Source organism: Sphaerodactylus townsendi, linkage group LG05 (assembly GCF_021028975.2).
Source record: "Sphaerodactylus townsendi isolate TG3544 linkage group LG05, MPM_Stown_v2.3, whole genome shotgun sequence".
NCBI lineage: Eukaryota > Metazoa > Chordata > Lepidosauria > Squamata > Sphaerodactylidae > Sphaerodactylus > Sphaerodactylus townsendi.
Window position 1 is genome coordinate 8394531 of NC_059429.1, and position 15000 is coordinate 8409530.

The 15000-nt window shown below is 49.4% G+C and overlaps 1 protein-coding gene across 1 annotated transcript; it reads right to left on the bottom strand.

Moving 5' to 3' along the window:
- Positions 1-2083: 2083 nt before the first annotated feature.
- LOC125433255 (SH2 domain-containing adapter protein D-like) lies at positions 2084-13672 on the bottom strand. Its single transcript, XM_048497756.1, has 3 exons — positions 12973-13672; positions 10701-11208; positions 2084-2101 (listed from the first exon to the last, which is right to left on the bottom strand). Exons 2-3 carry the CDS (start codon positions 11028-11030, stop codon positions 2084-2086), a joined length of 348 nt encoding a protein of 115 aa, XP_048353713.1. The 5' UTR covers positions 11031-11208; positions 12973-13672.
- Between the last annotated feature and the right edge of the window lie 1328 nt (positions 13673-15000).

Below are 15000 nucleotides of genomic sequence, written 5' to 3' on the forward strand. Positions count from 1 at the left end.
AGAGACAGGCAAACAACCAACGGTAAGACTGAATAAATAAATATCAACGACGCAGCGTTTATTTCTATAGTACTGTTTCGTAGGGGGAAATCAGCCATGCAGCTGAGATCGCAAGAGTGCCGCTCCCGTATCCTATTACCTTTGAGGACGGGGATGAAATGTTGGAGGGAACACAGGAGGAGAGAGAGCTGAGTTCAGGTCTGCCTCAGGAAGAGACAGTTGCAATAGCTCAGGTCTAGACAGAGGTCGATTCCCCACTCATCATCTGATGCGCGCTCCTCACGACAAATATCCCGGGGCCCTGCAGCACTCCCCCACTGCACCAGCGGCGACAACGCAGTCACCCCGATTCTGCCGCTCCCCTCACCCCTCAGCAGTGGCGCAGCAGTGGCGTAGGAGGTTAAGAGCTCGTGTATCTAATCTGGAGGAACCGGGTTTGATTCCCAGCTCTGCCGCCTGAGCTGTGGAGGCTTATCTGGGGAACTCAGATTAGCCTGTGCACTCCCACACACGCCAGCTGGGTGACCTTGGGCTAGTCACAGCTTCTCGGAGCTCTCTCAGCCCCACCTACCTCACAGGGTGTTTGTTGTGAGGGGGGAAGGGCAAGAAGATTGTAAGCCCCTTTGAGTCTCCTGCAGGAGAGAAAGGGGGGATATAAATCCAAACTCTTCTTCTTCCTCTCCCCACAACTGAGAGAGTTCTTGAACGAACTACAACTATCCCAAAGTCACCCAGCAGGAATGTAGGAGTGGGGAACCAAATCCGGTTCACCAGATAAGACTCACGTGGAGGAGTGGGGGATCAAACTCAGTTCTCCAGTTGAGAGTCCTCCTGCTCTTAACCACTACACCGTGCAGGTCAGTTTCCACCAGGCTACTGCATTCTGCAGGTTACCTAACCCTGAAATGCTATCACAGTTAGCACACTTTCCTGGGAGTCCCATTAAATTAGGGGGTGGCCAACCTAGGGTGCTCCTGATATCCAATTGGCCGTGCTGGCAGGGGCTGATGGGAATTGTAGTCCATGAACATCTGGAGAGCCACATTTGGTTGGCCACTCCCGCATTAATTTAATGAGATTTACACCAACATGCCCCTGCTTAGGAAATTGGCCAGTCCTGGATTCTGGGTTATGATGGCCAGCTGGGTTTTCAACCCAGCTGAAGTCTGACAGGCTTCCAGTGGAAGGGGGCAATGCATCAGAGAGTCTGGTACAGGGGTCGGCAACCTTTACCACCCAAAGAGCCATTTGGACCCGTTTTCCACAGCCCCGAAGATCTACCGAGCCGGAGAGGCGGCTCCACACACCTTTCCTTCCAGCACGGCTCTGGAGGGCTGGAGGCAGAGGTGGGATCCAGCAGGTATCCCAAGAGTAGGTTACTAATTATTTGTGTGTGCCGAGAGGGGGTTACTCATTGGTGATTTTGCCACGTGATTTTTGCCTTAGTTACGCCCCTCCTCTCAGCAGTAGCGCGCAGAACTGGAAGCAGTCTAGCAGGAGGTGCACCGGCGTGCGTGGCAGACTGCCAGCCCTCGTTGTCGTTTCCACATGGAGACCCGGTGCAGCTAGCGTGCTGCCACAGCCCCGCCCAGGAATGCCCTGCCCCCGGAATGCCCGGCCACGCCCCCATCGTGCCCCGCCCAGCCCCATTGGCACTACGCCACAGTTTGAATCCCACCACCATGGGAACCTGTTACTAAAATTTTTGGATCCCATCACCGGCTGGAGGGACACGCCCATGCTACCCTCCGACCTCCCGGCCACGTGGAGCCACAGTATAAGGCTGAAAGAGCCGCATGCGGCTCCGGAGCCGCAGGTTGCAGACCCCTAGTCCGGTAGAACCCACTGGACAGCAGGTACGTACACGTTCAGTTTTCAGTAAGCAAATGCTTTGAAGCGTCGAGGGTGGTGTATCATGCCTACCTGTGCCACCCGAGCCTCACTAACACATCAACTGTTCTATGGCTGCATTCATTAGAACTTGGCGGGGCGTGGGGGAGAGGGCTGGATCACCAAAAATGTGTTAAGCAGAAGGTATGAAAACTCAAGCTGCGATCTTGTTAGCAGGGTGCAAAATTATTTGTCAAACAGCAACTTCTGCCTGAACGGGGGGGGCACACAGGGAAAGGGGAAAAGAGGGGTTTGCAAAATCCCAGGAGGCAGGGAATGGGGGGCGCAATTCACACCTCCCCGTGGATCACTGCTACTCATAGAAGGGGGAGAGGCAGCAACACGGAGCAGAACAATCCACCCAAGAAGAGCGCTGTATTTTTTGAGGCGATAGGTAGGATGCAAAAACCAAATTTTAAACAATCCCCAAATAAAATAATAGCAGAGAATCTCTTAATGACAGAGCGACACGACAAAATAAAAAAGAACAGAGATATCCTTTGCACAGGTGTCAAACTCGCGGCCCTCCAGATGTTATGGATTACAGTTCCCATCATCCCCTGCCAGCGATGATGGGAACTGTAGTCCATAACATGCTGGCAGAGGATGATGGGAACTGTAGTCCATAACATGCTGGCAGAGGATGATGGGAACTGTAGTCCATAACATGCTGGCAGGGGATGAGTGACACAACGAAATTCAAGGCAAGGCTATCCTATCAGGCTTACCCTCCAGATGTTGGGACATGTTCTCTTTGATAGACGCTGTAGTCCATAACATGCTGGCAGAGGATGATGGGAACTGTAGTCCATAACATGCTGGCAGAGGATGATGGGAACTGTAGTCCATAACATGCTGGCAGAGGATGATGGGAACTGTAGTCCATAACATGCTGGCAGGGGATGATGGGAACTGTAATCCATAACATGCTGGCATGCTGGCAGAGGATGATGGAAACTGTAGTCCATAACATGCTGGCAGGGGATGATGGGAACTGTAGTCCATAACATGCTGGCATAGGATGACAGGAACTGTAGTCCATAACATGCTGGCAGGGGATGATGGGAACTGTAGTCCATAACATGCTGGCAGGGGATGATGGGAACTGTAGTCCATAACATGCTGGCAGAGGATTATGGGAACTGTAGTCCATAACATGCTGGCAGGGGATGATGGTAACTGTAGTCCATAACATGCTGGCAGAGGATTATGGGAACTGTAGTCCATAACATGCTGGCAGAGGAAGATGGGAACTGTAGTCCATAACATGCTGGCAGGGGATGATGGGAACTGTAGTCCATAACAACTGGAGGGCTACGAGTTTGACACCTGTCCTTTAGAGTATATAATTTCTAGTAGAAACTTGGCCACCGATTCACAAACTACAGGATCAGAATTATTTAGCAACTATAAGATCTTTTGAGCATCTGATATCCTGTCGCAGTTCAGGAAAAGAGTATTTGCCTACTTCCCCCTAATTCCTGCGTTTAGTGCAACGGAAGAGGGAGTGGGCTAAAGTTTCCAGTTGAATTAAGTTACAGGAGCAGATTCTCTTCGCAACGTCTATTTTTTAAAATCTACCATAAAGCAGCGCTGTAGGCAGAACATTAAACCTAGCTATTGATATGGCTCTCCTAAGGCTAGGATTCAACATTATGCATATGTAATCTGCTATGCATCCCTGTTTGAAAGGAGCAGAAACAAATCAAAAATGGGGAAGACGGGAGAAGAGGAAACATATTGCAGGATTTGCTGGTGATTTCTCTCTTTCACACATACCTGCAACAGGCAATCCATCACTTGTAGGAATAAACCTTTCCTTTTGTATCACCTTATTGAAAATGCACTCAGTGGGTCCCTGGCCAGCAAGCTTCAGTGGATTGAGTGAGGGCTGCCAGCTCTCCTGGAATCCCAACGGATCTCCAGACTGAAGAGATCTGGACAAAATGTCTGTTTGGGAGGGTTGATTTTATATAAGAAAGGGGGGTGCAACAGTAAATATTAATAATAGGACTACAGCTACTGTTGCACTCTGGCTATAACTAATTTTTCAAATACGTATATCTATATACATGCGTTTATATCATTGTTCACATTTTTTATATTTCATTAGTTATAAACGCAATCATTTCTTGTCAACAACATCCAACAGGTAAGTTCAACTTATTTTTAACAATTAGAACAGATAGATTCAGGGTCATCCATATTAATTCAGGTAAGTATTTAGTTCATACTCTCCCATCAGTTCAACATCCATAAGGTAAGTATGCAATCAATGTGAAAACATGTATATACATAAATATATATTCAGTCCATCTTGGTTCATCAACATTTTATATGAATCCACTCAGGCGTACAGAATACTTATCTGAGTGGATTTATATAAAATGTTGATGAACCAAGATGGACTGAATATATATTTATGTATATACATGTTTTCGCATTGATTGAATACTTACCGTGTTTCCCCGAATATAAGACAGTGTCTTATATTAATTTTTGCTCCCAAAGATGTGCTATGTCTTATTTTCAGGGGATGTCTTATTTTTCTGTGTTCTGTTCGTCGGGCATTCTTCCAAACAAAAACTTTGCTATGTCTTACTTTTGGGAGATGCCTTATATTTCGCACTTCAGCAAAACCTCTACTATGTCTTATTTTTCGGGGATGTCTTATATTAGGGGAAACAGGGTACCTTATGGATATTGAACTGATGGGAGAGTATGAACTAAATACTTACCTGAATTAATATGGATGACCCTGAATCTATCTGTTCTAATTGTTAAAAATAAGTTGAACTTACCTGTTGAATGCTATTGACAAGAAATGATTGTGTTTATAACTAATGAAATATAAAAAATATGAACAATGATATAAACTCATGTATATAGATATACGTATTTGAAAAATTAGTTATAGCCAGGGTTGATTTTATGACATTATGCATCGCTAAGGTCACTCCGCCGTAAGCCACACTTTCCCCAGGTTCCACCCCGAAAAGCTCCATAAATTCCCCAAACCAGAGTGGGTAACCCCAGCTGGGTCTACAGTACTCATGGCTACCTTGTTTCCCCCAAAAATAAGATCAGCCCCGAAAATAAGCCCTAGCGTGATTTTTTCTGGATTTTTGGAGGATGCTTGAAATATAAGCCCAATTCCAAAAATAAGCCCTAGTTACAGATTCCCCGGCGCAGCTGATCTGGTCTCGTGGGGGGCGCAAAATCATGGGGGAAAAATAAGATATCCCCTGAAAAATAAGCCCTAACACCAAGGTGGCGAACCTTTGGCCCTCCAGATGTTATGGACTACAATTCCCATCAGCCCCTGCCAGCATGGCCAATTGGCCATGCTGGCAGGAGGGCTGATAAAATGTAATCCTTTCTTTATCTGAGACAAGGTCTCCTCCCACTAACATCTTTTGGAGCAAAAATTAATATAAGACCCTGTCTTATTTTCGGGGAAACACGGGTATGTATTGCAACCTGAGCAAACTATTGGGATCTGAAACATGATCTCAGGGCTCAGCTAACCACGACAGATTGTCTGAGATACTTTTTTTTAAAAAGGACATTTTCAGCGCAAACAAACTTACAATATCGAGGCAAAGGTTTCGTCACAGAACTGCTGTGCTGCAGACGGTTAATTTTATCCTCCACCCTTTCGGCCAGGCACCTGAGTTGGTGCCGAGCGGTCGCTCTTCGTTGAGCTCCTCCACCTTCTAAAGATAAGTTTTAAATTTCTCCTGCCCTTTGTAGTTTTATCTCTTAGTACTTAGCATTTTCTTTTAATTTAGAGTTTTCTGTTGCAATTTTGTCGAGACGGACTATAATAAAGAACCTTCTGAGTTGATATTTTAAAACCAGGCTAAAATCGATAATATTTTAATAGTAGCGGGGCTGACTAATGAGTCCTCCACCCTTTTACACTTCAAAATTGGAAGCTGGGCCCTTTGTCTCAGAAAGACCCATGTTCAATCCCAAGTGTAGTGGTGTGTGTTCCTTTAACTGGCAAAGACCCCCTCCTTAGACCCCAGACAGCTGCTGCCACTCACAGAAGACAATTCCAAGCTGGGCTCATTCAACTCCAAAGACCAGTTTTCATTCATTATCTACTGCCATTTCCTTTTTTGCGTGAGTTAAGGAAGGTGGAAGAGAAAATGTAATTTCATAATGGATCCGGCTGCTCTAGAATAACGGCCATTCATACACACAATGCCGAGGGACTACGGACTTTTGCAAGAGGAAATTAGGAAGATTGGGGGGGGACACGACACCCACCAGCTCAAAGTATTTTGCGTCCCTGGATGTGCGTACTTAGGCCCCTTCCGCACATGCAGAATAACGCACTTTCAATCCGCTTTCACAATTGTTTGCAAGTGGATTTTGCTATTCCGCACAGTAAAATCCAGCTGCAAAGTGCATTGGAAGTGGATTGGAAGTGCATTATTCTGCATGTGCGGAAGGGGCCTTCTAGTCACATGCCTGCAAGATGTTTCCCTTTGAACTCTGAGATGGCTCCGTGGAAGATACTAAAGAAGAGGCGGTGGAGACAGGAGCCAAAACAGATTAAAAGCTGGTGCGGAGACGGACAGGCTCTGATCTACTAGAGTACAGATCGGATTCTGGCACTGAAGAAGTTGAACATAGGAACACTAGATCCGGCCCTTCACAACTCATTTCTTCCATTCAAAAGTATCTGTCAATGAATTCGATATCCATAGTGCCAACGTGCAGACATGTGTCAAGCACACCTCTACGCATGGTCAATAAAGAGCAGCAGTGGCGTAGGAGGTTAAGAGCTCGTGTATCTAATCTGGAGGAACCGGGTTTGATTCCCAGCTCTGCCGCCTGAGCTGTGGAGGCTTATCTGGGGAATTCAGATTAGCCTGTACACTCCAACACATGCCAGCTGGGTGACCTTGGGCTAGTCACAGCTTCTCGGAGCTCAACAATCCTGAGGATGAAATAGCTGAGACGGTAGCCAAATTTTTACTGTGTGTTTTGAACTAGATATCCTTGGTTTCTGCTCTCATTACTGGTTTTTTACTGGATTTGCTTTTCCATTCTGTCCCTTTGTTGCGTATACCTAATAAAGGTCTCTGAATTCTGAAGTCTCTGCTTACAAGCACTAGTAGAGAGTAGTGGCCGTCCTGCAGGTACCGGGATGAGGGACCTACGTGAGGAAGGTCTTTGTACGTGACAGCCAATACCATGAATTGTACCTGGGAACTGATGGACAGCTGGGGGAGTGATTTGAACTGGGAACTTCACACAACTTAGGGAGTGAGATGACAGGGGGTCTCTGATCATCAGAAAAAGGAAATAACTAATTCTGTGAAGCTGTGAAGGCTTCCTAGAGAACACTGGTCTTTATAGAACCGGGGGCAGACATTGAAAATGCGGGGGGGGGGGGGGGAGAATTAGGATTAATAAAAGGAAACACTTCTTCACGCAGCGTGTGATTGGTGTTTGGAATATGCTGCCACAGGAGGTGGTGATGGCCACTAACCTGGATAGCTTTAAAGGGGGCTTGGACAGATTTATGGAGGAGAAGTCGATTTATGGCTACCAATCTTGATCCTCCTTGATCTGAGATTGCAAATGCCTTAGCAGACCAGGTGTTTGGGAGCAGCAGCAGCAGCAGGCCATTGCTTTCACCTCCTGCACGTGAGCTCCCAAAGGCACCTGGTGGGCCACTGCAAGTACCAGAGTGCTGGACTAGATGGACTCTGGTCTGCTCCAGCAGGCTTATTCTTATGTTCTTATGTTCGTATTGATTGTGGTGGGTTTTTGGGCTGTGTGGCCGTGGTCTGGTAGATCTCGTTCCTAACGTTTTGCCTGCATCGGTGGCTGGCATCTTCAGAGGTGTATCACAGACTTCTCTGTGTGATACACCGCTGAAGATGCCAGCCACAAATGCAGGCGAAACGTTAGGAACAAGATCTACCACACAGCCCGGAAAACCCACCACAACCAGTTGAATCTGGCCGTGAAAGCCTTTGACAATAGAAGAGTTTGGATTTATATCCCCCCTTTCTCTCCTGCAGGAGACTCAAAGGGGCTTACAATCTCCTTGCCCTTCCCCCCTCACAACAAACACCCTGTGAGGTGGGTGGGGCTGAGAGAGCTCCGAGAAGCTGTGACTAGCCCAAGGTCACCCAGCTGGCATGTGTGGGAGTGCCCAGGCTAATCTGAATTCCCCAGGTAAGCCTCCACAGCTCAGGCGGCAGAGCTGGGAATCAAACCCGGTTCCTCCAGATCAGAGTGCACCTGCTCTAAGCCACTGCTCTTTAGCCACTACGCCACTGCTGATAGGTGGAGGACTTAAAGAACTCCCCCGCGCTTGAAAAACAATGGCATCCTTAGGGAAGTCATGAAAGGCCAGCCAGCCGCTCACCAAAATGGGGCAACTGTCAAGGACAAGAGTCAGGAGCGGGCAAGAAAGCCTGCACTGGGTAGAGGAAGCTCCACTATATACTGACTACCAACAACCAGTTTGCCCCTTTAGCAGAGGTTCAATGGGATGGCTTTTCTCTGTCCAACAAACTGTGGTTGGGCTATAATACCATCCTTTGGGCACGGCACTGGAAAACTGGGGGCTGGCCCTCAAAACAAAATTAAAACCAGATTCGGTCTGGTTGAAAATGTCACGTTTGGTGTGCCGTTGTGATCTTTCAGCCGGGGGGGAGGGGGGGGGCGCGGACAAAACACTTCCCCCCTTAGTGGATAACACAAAATTCAGGTCTGATTCTGGGTCTCAGCACCATACAGTCCTTGCCCAATTTAAACTTTCGGTGTTTGACATATGCCTCCCCCACAGCTTCAAAATGTCTCAGCAGCAGCGGCGTAGTGGTTAAGAGCAGGTGCATTCTAATCTGGAGGAACCGGGTTTGATTCCCCGTTCTGCTGCCTGAGCTGTGGAGGCTTATCTGGGGAATTCAGATTATCCTGTGCTCTCCCACACACGCCGGCTGGGTGACCTTGGGCTAGTCACAGCTCTTCGGAGCTCTCTCAGCCCCACCCACCTCACAGGGTGTTTGTTGTGAGGGGGGAAGGGCAAGGAGATTGTAAGCCCCTTTGAGTCTCCTACAGGAGAGAAAGGGGGGATATAAATCCAAACTCTTCTTCAATTGCAGTGAGGACTAGAAACATGCTTAGACAGTAATCACCGAAAACAGAATCATTCCCGAAGGTCACTGGAGTCCAGCATGTTACCGACAGAAGCCAACCAGATTTTCCCAGAACATATTTAAAGCCCCCCCCCCCCCCCGCATCATCTAACTATCGTGGCAAGCAGAGCATCAAGCAATCCTACGCCGTGGATTTGGACAGCCCCATCTTTCACCAACTGCCTCTGAGGACGAGGGCTGATTCTTGGGTGGGTGTGTATGTAGCGCAAACGCTGGAGCACCCAAAGGTCATTTGGATGTGTCACTGCGCACGCGCACGCACGCACGCACGCACACACACACACACGCACGCACCCAGCATCTTTTGCTGGACACACTGTGTAACAGACGTCTCTCTGTGATGCACCTCTGAAGATGCCGGCCACAGATGCAGGCAAAACGTCAGGAACAAGATCCACCAGACCACGGCCACGCAGCCGGGAAAACCCACCACAACTGCATCACAGGCATCACAATGCTCTGAAACACAACTTGTTCATGCACGCATCAAGGGATGTTTAAGGCATCAAGGGAAGAACTGTGTACCAGCGGAAGAACGTTTATTTCGCACGCTGATTCAACCCTTGGCAGTATCTACAGCGAAGAGGATCAGATAGCCTCAGTACACAACGGCGAATCCAGATAGGCTGATTGTCTGAGCCTGCACAAGTCAGATTTATGTGCTCACAGCTAGGTCTAATGGGGTTAGGTTACAGCAAGGTGGGACGGTAGGAGAAATCTCCTAACGGGATCTAATAGAATCAGCTCGACAGCGGAGGAGGTCTCCCTTGCCAGAGGTCTTTGGGCAGAGGCCAAACGGCCACCTGCTGGGGTATGTCCAAGCTTTCAATTTCCTGCACCAAGGAGGTCAGACTGGATGGCCTCTAGGTTCCTTCCAACGTTGGGACGCTACACAAACCAATTATAGGAACAGAAGCAGGCAAAGAGAATACAGTGGATTTAGTCTTTTTGGAGAGTTCCGCAGGGCTTGTAAGACCGAATTGTTCCACCGGGCCTTTGGGGGGGGCCGGCCGCTGATGAGCGCTCCTCCCCCCCCCCCTTTTCTTCCCCTTTTACACTCTGGGTCTTAATACTTATGGGGGCCCTCCACTCTCTTATCTTGTTTTCTTCCAGGGTGGGTTTATGAAGTCTTATGCTGGACGCCAATGTAATTTTGTTAATTCATTGTTTTAATGGGGTTTTAATGTAATTGTTGTTTTAGTGTGTGGTTCACCGCCCAGAGCCCTTCGGGGGAGGAGCGGTATATAAAATTAATTATACATAAAAATAAAAAAATAAAAAAGATTCTCCGCTTCCAACCCTTTGGTTCCCCCCCCCCCACTGCTTTCTCGCAAGGCACCCTGAAACTATCAGAGCTACAAACTTAGCCGGAAAATAAAACGACCATAAAACAATAATAAAACAACCATAAATAAATAAAAATAAATAAATAAAACAACCATAAAACCTGTCTTCTGTAGGAAACAGGAGAAGCACCCCTGGGGGGGTCAGCCACCATCCCACAGAGTACCACAAAACGGCCCAGATCCTGACCCTGAGGGTACGAGGGATCCAGGTAGGAAGAGCCACGCCTCCCACACCCTCCTGCCCTGCGGGGTGCTCCGCCAGCTGCCAGCAACCTACCTGATCCAGCAGCGCTCCGGATTCCTCCGCGGCAGTAGCCAAGAGAGCTTTGCTCCGGTTGAGATCGGAGGAGTCCACTTTGATAAGGCGGTGTTTCGGAGAGCCATACTTCCCTTCCGAACCGCTGCCGGCGGCGACACCTTTGCCGGGGGACCCGCCGGGCTCGGGTTCAGGTTTGCTGTCCCCGTCCTCGTAAGGGTCCTCAAAGTCTAGGCTCTTCTGGGCCCGGTAGGCCTTCAAGATCTCGCTTTCCGTGTAGTCCGGCTTGGGGGGCTGCGGGGGAGACCTCCTGCTCCCAAAACTCAAGTAGTCTTTCAGCCACTTGGCCATCGGTGGTGTCCCCCCCACCCCTTTCTCTGGGTCCTTTCTAGTTCCCGCCAAACCACCGGTATCTCTTGGCACGAGAAGCCGGGCGAGAAAGGGATTCTCAGACCGCCACCAGATAATCCGTCACAGGTCAATGCAGTTTATAATCCAAATTAAGAATCGTCCGTCTCCGCTAGGCCTGCTGCAAAGAGAAGAGAAAAGAGCAAACCCTCCGACATCGGTTCATCTTATCCTGTAACTAGCGGACGGCTCCTTGTGTTGGTTTTCACCCTGCGTCCTTAGCTGCCTGACCAGCCAGCAAGATATTTATAGCAACCTCTCAACGCTCCTACATGGGACCTATGAACTCGATTGCTTGTGTTCTGCAAGGGAAAGTCAGCGCTTTGTAAGGGCTTAATGCCAGGGGGGTACAATTGTTGGCACAAGACCCCGGTTCAAAACCCTACCTTGCCATGGAAGCAGGCTAGATGCACCAGCCTCCCTCACAGGGCTGGTGCAAGAAGAAGAGGAAGAGTTTGGATTTATATCCCCCCCTTTCTCTCCTGCAGGAGACTCAAAGGGGCTCACAATCTCCTTGCCCTTCCCCCCTCACAACAAACACCCTGTGAGGTGGGCGGGGCTGAGAGAGCTCCGAGAAGCTGTGACTAGCCCAAGGTCACCCAGCCGGCGTGTGTGGGAGTGCACAGGCTAATCTGAATTCCCCAGATAAGCCTCCACAGCTCAGGCGGCAGAGCTGGGAATCAAACCCGGTTCCTCCAGATTAGATACACGAAGTGGAGTGGAGAGGCTGCGGAGATGAAGTGGAAGAGAGGAACACGAGGCAAGTCACTCGGGGGTCCCTGCCGCGGAGAAAGATGGGATGTCAATCAAGAACGTAAGTCAATAAATCCACCTTTGGGCCTCCAGCCTACCTCGCAGGGGCGGTTTAGTGGCAAACAGGATAACGCCCATGCAGTTCTTTCGACTCGCCATCAATGCTAGAATTGAAATGCATTATTTAGTGCATTTGGGACGCTGGTCAGCACGCTTCCCAAAGGCAGTCTAGCCTAGTCTAGGTGGGGAAGCAAGCGAGGGAAGTCGAGAAAGTATTTATTCAGGTGCCAGGATTTCACTGCTCAACTCTTCCCCCCTTTCCTTCCCAACTCTTTCAAAATATACAATTACATCCCCATTAACCAGCTGCCGGAATGCCACCCCCTTAAAAGCACTTGCAAAAAAAAATGGTTTTGTGCACTTAGCTACCCATAAGTGGAAATATCATTTATTCGCATCTGCTTGATCTGAACCGTCCCCCCCCGCCCCCGCCCCCCCCGTTTCAAAGGCTGCGATCCCTCCGTGGCGTGCACGCACTTCCCCAGGAGTAAGCGCCACGGAACACACCGGCAGTTTCGGCAAATGGCTGAGCGAGGCGGGACAGGATTGCCCGCGAAGAAACCTTCCGAGATGCTGGAGGAAAAACATGCATCAACTTGGGAGCAAGCCCCGCGCGGAGCCAGGTTGCAACGGCGCGGAGCCAGCATGCAACAGCGCATATCCCCCCCTTTGCTTTTGCACAGGTCTACTCAGAAACAGGAACGTGCAACAAACACGTGCAACAAATACACAACCTTCCGTGCCCCCATGCACCTTTCCCTGCGAGGTCACAGTGGGAATGAGCGTTGAGCGAATATGCCCGGGAATGTGCAGTTTTCCTCGGGACCAGCCCCTGGGAAGATAGCGGGACTTGCTCCAGAGGAAACCTGCAGAGCTTCAGGTTGCTGGTCCAGCAAATAAGGACAGATGCACTTTTTTTTTGCCTGGGTCCAACCGCGCGCGCACACGCACACGCACACACCAGCAAAGTCCGGCGGAGATTTTTCTTGCAGCGGCGTCCAAACCCTGCACATTTTTTTTACAAAAAGAAGTATTTCCTTGCAGAGAAGGGTATGGAAGAAATGCAATTTACCCGTTCGTTCTCCAGCGGGGAACTCGGCCCCAAACGGTTCTGCCGGCTGCGGAGGAAAGCTTGTGGGGTCGCCCCCGCCGCCCCCAAAAAGCGCCCCCTCCTCCTCCCCTCCGCCGCCAGGAGCCGAGGCGCCTCCTTCCAGCCCAGCCTTCAAAGTTCAGGGCAGAGCAGCCGGCGGGGATTTAATCGCTGGAGTTGCAGAGGAGGGGGTGTGTGATCCATTGGGGGGGGGGGGGGAGTCAAAAAGATCCCTTCCTTTGTTTGCATCGGATCGCCCTCTGCAGATTCCTCGGGGAGAGGAAGCCGAGCGCACGCCCCCCTCTCCCTTCCCCCCCCCCTGCTTGCTTGCTTGCTTGCTTGCTTGCTTGCTTCTTTTCCCTCTCCCCAAAATATATAAATCAGGCTGCAGACGGGTTTTAAGCCCCAGCCCCCGCGCTTGATGGATGCGCGCGGGGGCAGGCACGCGCCATCCCATAATTTTGCCCGTTTAAAGGCTTGGTGCTCCATTGATCTGTTGCAAAGAGCCCGAACAAAAAATAAAAACCGGCCAGAAGAAGAAGAGGGGGGGAAAAAAAGGGAGGGGGGGGGGGGAATGAGCCAAAAGCGACGCAAAGCCGGGCTGTTTGCAAGCCCGGGGATCTGCACACCCCCTTGGAAAGGTTTGCAACAGACGCAGCGGCGGGGAAAGTTTGGCTGCCCGCTCCGGGGGTTTCCCCTGCTGCAAAAAGAGTGGGGGGCTTGCTGGGGGGTGGGGGGGTCTCTTTCCCCGTCTTTGTGGGAGCAGCAAAACCTTCCCCCCTTGACATGCTCCCTCCCTTGGCGACCCCCAGAAAGGGCAGCTTAGTCCAGAGGACGACCCCCCCCGCCCCCACCAGCAAACCTGATCCCAGCAGCAGCGATTTTCTGGCAAAGGAGCAAATTGCACCGGGGGGGGGGGGAGAGAAACCAAAATCAGGATGCCCCCCCCCCCCCCCATCCACCAACGCAACCACCGCTCTGCCCTGTTTTTCTCACCTAACCGAGAGGTTTTGGCAAAGGAGTGCACAGGTTGAAGAAAACATGGAGGTGGAGAGAGACATTTAGGGAAAGGGGCCCCCAATTTTTTTTGTGTGGGGGGGAGGAATACAAGCAGCCAGAAACCCAGTTCTCTCTGGAACTCTTTGCAAAGGTGTTCCCCCTTTTCCCGTTTATTTCCTGGCTAGCTTTTTTTTGGGGGGGGGGATTAGGGGGGTCTTTGAGGCATGGGTAGGGGGGGCTGCTTGCCAGCCAATGCGGATTATTTCTTTGCATGATTTAAATATATATATATATATATATATATATATATATATATATATATATATATATATATATATATATATATATATATATATATATTTTCCTAATGCAAATAAGCGGTTTCAAAAAAAAATCTGCATTCCTCAATATGTCATAGCCCCCCCCCCTTTAAAAGGGTTGAACTGAAGACCTGTCTGGGTATCAAAGATGCTCTGAAAAGATACAGCTACCTAAATTTGTGTGTGGGGGGGGGGGGGGTTAAGCAAATCCTTCCCACCTCCCTCCTTTAATACTGAAAATATAAGGACGTGCACCATGTTAGCAAGGTTACTTATTATTTTTATTATTATTATTATTATGTATTAGGTTTATAGACCGCCCTCCCCCGAAGGGCTCAGGGCGGTGAACAGCATATAAATAGAGCACATATATCAGATTAAAATCTGTTAAATATCAATTAATACAGGCTCTAATAAATATAAACCCTACCCCATTAAAATGCAGCATTATTAAAATTAACGCAAAAGATGGCACCTACTATCAACTTTAAACTTCTTGGTTATTCTACAGAATGGGGGGGGGGGTTTCCGCTCATTTCTCTCCCCCACCCCAATTAAGATGGAAGAAAAACAAGGAATACCACCCCCTCCCCCCTCCCCAAATCTCTTCCAACAAGTATCTGCTGATGGAACATCTATTTGCATACTTTTCAATTACTCTGGCTGGCATGAAGGGGGGTGGGGGGGGAGG

Coding starts and splice junctions, on each gene's coding strand:
- LOC125433255 (XM_048497756.1), bottom strand. CDS start 11,030: ATGGCCAAGTGGCTGAAAGACTACTTGAGTTTTGGGAGCAGGAGGTCT.